The 2,463-nt window shown below is 48.9% G+C and overlaps 1 protein-coding gene across 1 annotated transcript in view; it reads left to right on the top strand.

The window, feature by feature from the left end:
- PPTG_20278 (hypothetical protein) overlaps positions 1-1,389 on the top strand; it is a gene marked incomplete at its 5' end in the record, with an annotated part of 3,320 nt that extends 1,931 nt beyond the window's left edge. Inside the window, one exon of the mRNA XM_008918988.1 lies at positions 70-1,389. Within this exon, the coding sequence (XP_008917236.1) occupies positions 70-1,254 (1,185 nt within the window). The 3' untranslated portion in view covers positions 1,255-1,389. The remainder of the gene's footprint in view (positions 1-69) is intronic.
- Positions 1,390-2,463: the final 1,074 nt, after the last annotated feature.

Raw genomic sequence — 2,463 nt, 5'->3', positions numbered from 1 at the left:
CTCTCGGCCGCGACGCACCAAGGCGTAACATACTACCGCATCGCGGGGCGCTTCACCTCGACCGGCCAGACGTGGGAGGTGAGCCACCGCTACTCGGAGTTCCTCAAGCTACGCGACCAGCTGGTCAAGTTCTTGTCCTCGTCCACAGACAAGTGTCCGGGCTGCCGCAACTATCTGCACTCGATCCAGCGCTTCGATTTTCCAAAGAAGCACCTCTTCGCGTCGAGGGCGCCGCCTGTTGTCAACTATCGCGTTAAAGCACTACGCTCCTTCATTAACCTACTGGCGTCCTGGGCCTTCTCCAAGACGCCCAAGTGCCCCACATGTGGAGGCTACGCCTTCGAGGTTGTGCGCAACTTTGTGTTGGAAGGCGACGACCTGTCGGCTGGCGCAGACATGAACTCTATCCGGGAGTCTATGGCCGTGGAAGCCTTTGCTGAACAAAATCTGGCAAGCACAAGAGGCCAGACACATATGCGGAAGAATAGCTGGATGAAACCCAGCTCGCCCATGGATCCGGATATGACTCAAAGTATGTATATCCCTCGCAATAGCAGACAGCAAGCCAGTCTTGGCCCGCCGACAGAGGCACCGTCGCAGCCTCAGCAGTCGAACTCGAGGTCAACGTACCAACAGCCGAGACCAACGTATCCGTCCACTGAGCGACGATACCAACAGCAACGCAGTCGCCAGGACGTCGATCCGTACGACGCCTTTAACGACTATTTGCCGGAGAAACAGTCGAAGGTGAAGAAGGCGACGCAGTCGAACATGGAGCAAAAGATCCAGAGCGGCAAGTTCTCGTCCATGCCATTGCAGGAGTCGATCGAAGAGAGAAAGCAACGTCATCTTCGGGAACAAGAAGAGGCGAACTCGTATCAGCAGAAGCTGTCGAAACACCGCAGCGAGCCTCGCAATCTGTCGGCGCGTCGACCGCTGGCAGAGAGCGAGCTGTCTGTGGGCACCAGTGCCTTTGAGAGCCCCCACTCGAACAAGAGAGTGGCAAGTCGAAATGAGAGCTTCATTTCGGACGTGAGTATGGCAGCCGAACCCATCTTTATCCACGGAGACGAGCTGCAGCGCTACGGCCTCTCGGATGACGAGCGTAAGGCCAGAAGCGCAGCCAGCAGTGTATACTCTGGCGACGACGAGATCGAGCTCACGGGCGTGGCTATGGCGTCTCCTCCGCGAGCGAACAAGAAGAGTAGCAACGACAACTTGTGGCAGCCGTGGGAGTTGGCGAGAGTGGCCTAAGAGCGTCTACCTTTGACAGTCCAGTCACCTGGCACGAGAAGTTTATATGCCAGGTACATTTTATTCATTCGTCTTCGCTTCCCAGCGACATCTCATCGGTGCATTTCGAAGCAGCCGGTAAGACAATACTACAAACAGGGTAAAGAGCGCTGCGACCGACGTGAGTCCAACGTTAGTGGCGCCTACAAATCAATTAACCAATCAGTCTTTCGTTGTTCCAATGTGGCCTAGCGTTATCCTTGCGGATGCCAGTCTGAACTGCGATTTTGTGTCCTCAGCGCTGCCTGGATGGAGGCCAGTGCCATGCTGGCATTAATCCCCTTCCCTCCCGCGTAATGGAGCCATTATCTTATTGAACTGCTGCCCAAGTTATGATCGAATTGATGCATCGAATCGTTTGACGCGGATATACTTCCGAAATTGTCAGTTGTGGACACTATTGCTTTCATTAAAGGCAATTATAATCATTAAAATAATTAAAGTTATTTTATAAAATAAGATGTTTAAGGAAAACAAAATACTACCAGTATTAGAGAACAGAACAAAATGCTTTAATTTATTTTCATCCATCATAAGCACAGTGATGTTGTGTTGAATTCATGTACAGTCGTGCACCTCGTTTCCGGCACCGATGTAATCTTATATTCGGGGATAATCAATTTGGGCTTGAACACGTTTCAGTTTATAATTTTTTCTTAAGAAATGATGCATTCTAGGTTTTGATATGGCCGACCCTGCCGAAAACGAGGTGCACAACTGTAATGGTTTTAAAACAACTAAAAAACTTACGGTGTATTCGACACTTTTCTGTTCACTGACGTCTTCAAAGAAAAAAGACGCTCAAGGGCCGAAGAAGTGATAATTACCTTAACCATCGTATTTGCTAAATAGATTAGGTAATAGCTGCTTGAAAATGGAACGCTATATTTCAAGGCTACACACTGAAAGTGAATTTGCACAGACGATAAGAGTGAGCCACACAAAGAGTAAGGCTTGCCATGAAATGACGATGCTGGACCCTCATCTATGATACCAACATGAACGCAATACATGAAAAATACAGGATGAAACTAGATATAGAAGCTGGGGCACCGTCGGCTGTTTGCAGTAAATGCAAGTAACTTTTACTACATCTATGCGGAAACAACAATCCAATACCAATCAGCATTTATTATAGTATTCAACCTAGCTTTTCAAATCAATAAAATT

The sequence above is a fragment of the Phytophthora parasitica genome (genome assembly GCF_000247585.1).
Source record: "Phytophthora parasitica INRA-310 unplaced genomic scaffold supercont2.414, whole genome shotgun sequence".
Classification (NCBI taxonomy): domain Eukaryota; phylum Oomycota; class Peronosporomycetes; order Peronosporales; family Peronosporaceae; genus Phytophthora; species Phytophthora nicotianae.
Note: the sequence above shows the minus strand (reverse complement) of the source record. Positions and strands in the feature narration are given on the sequence as shown.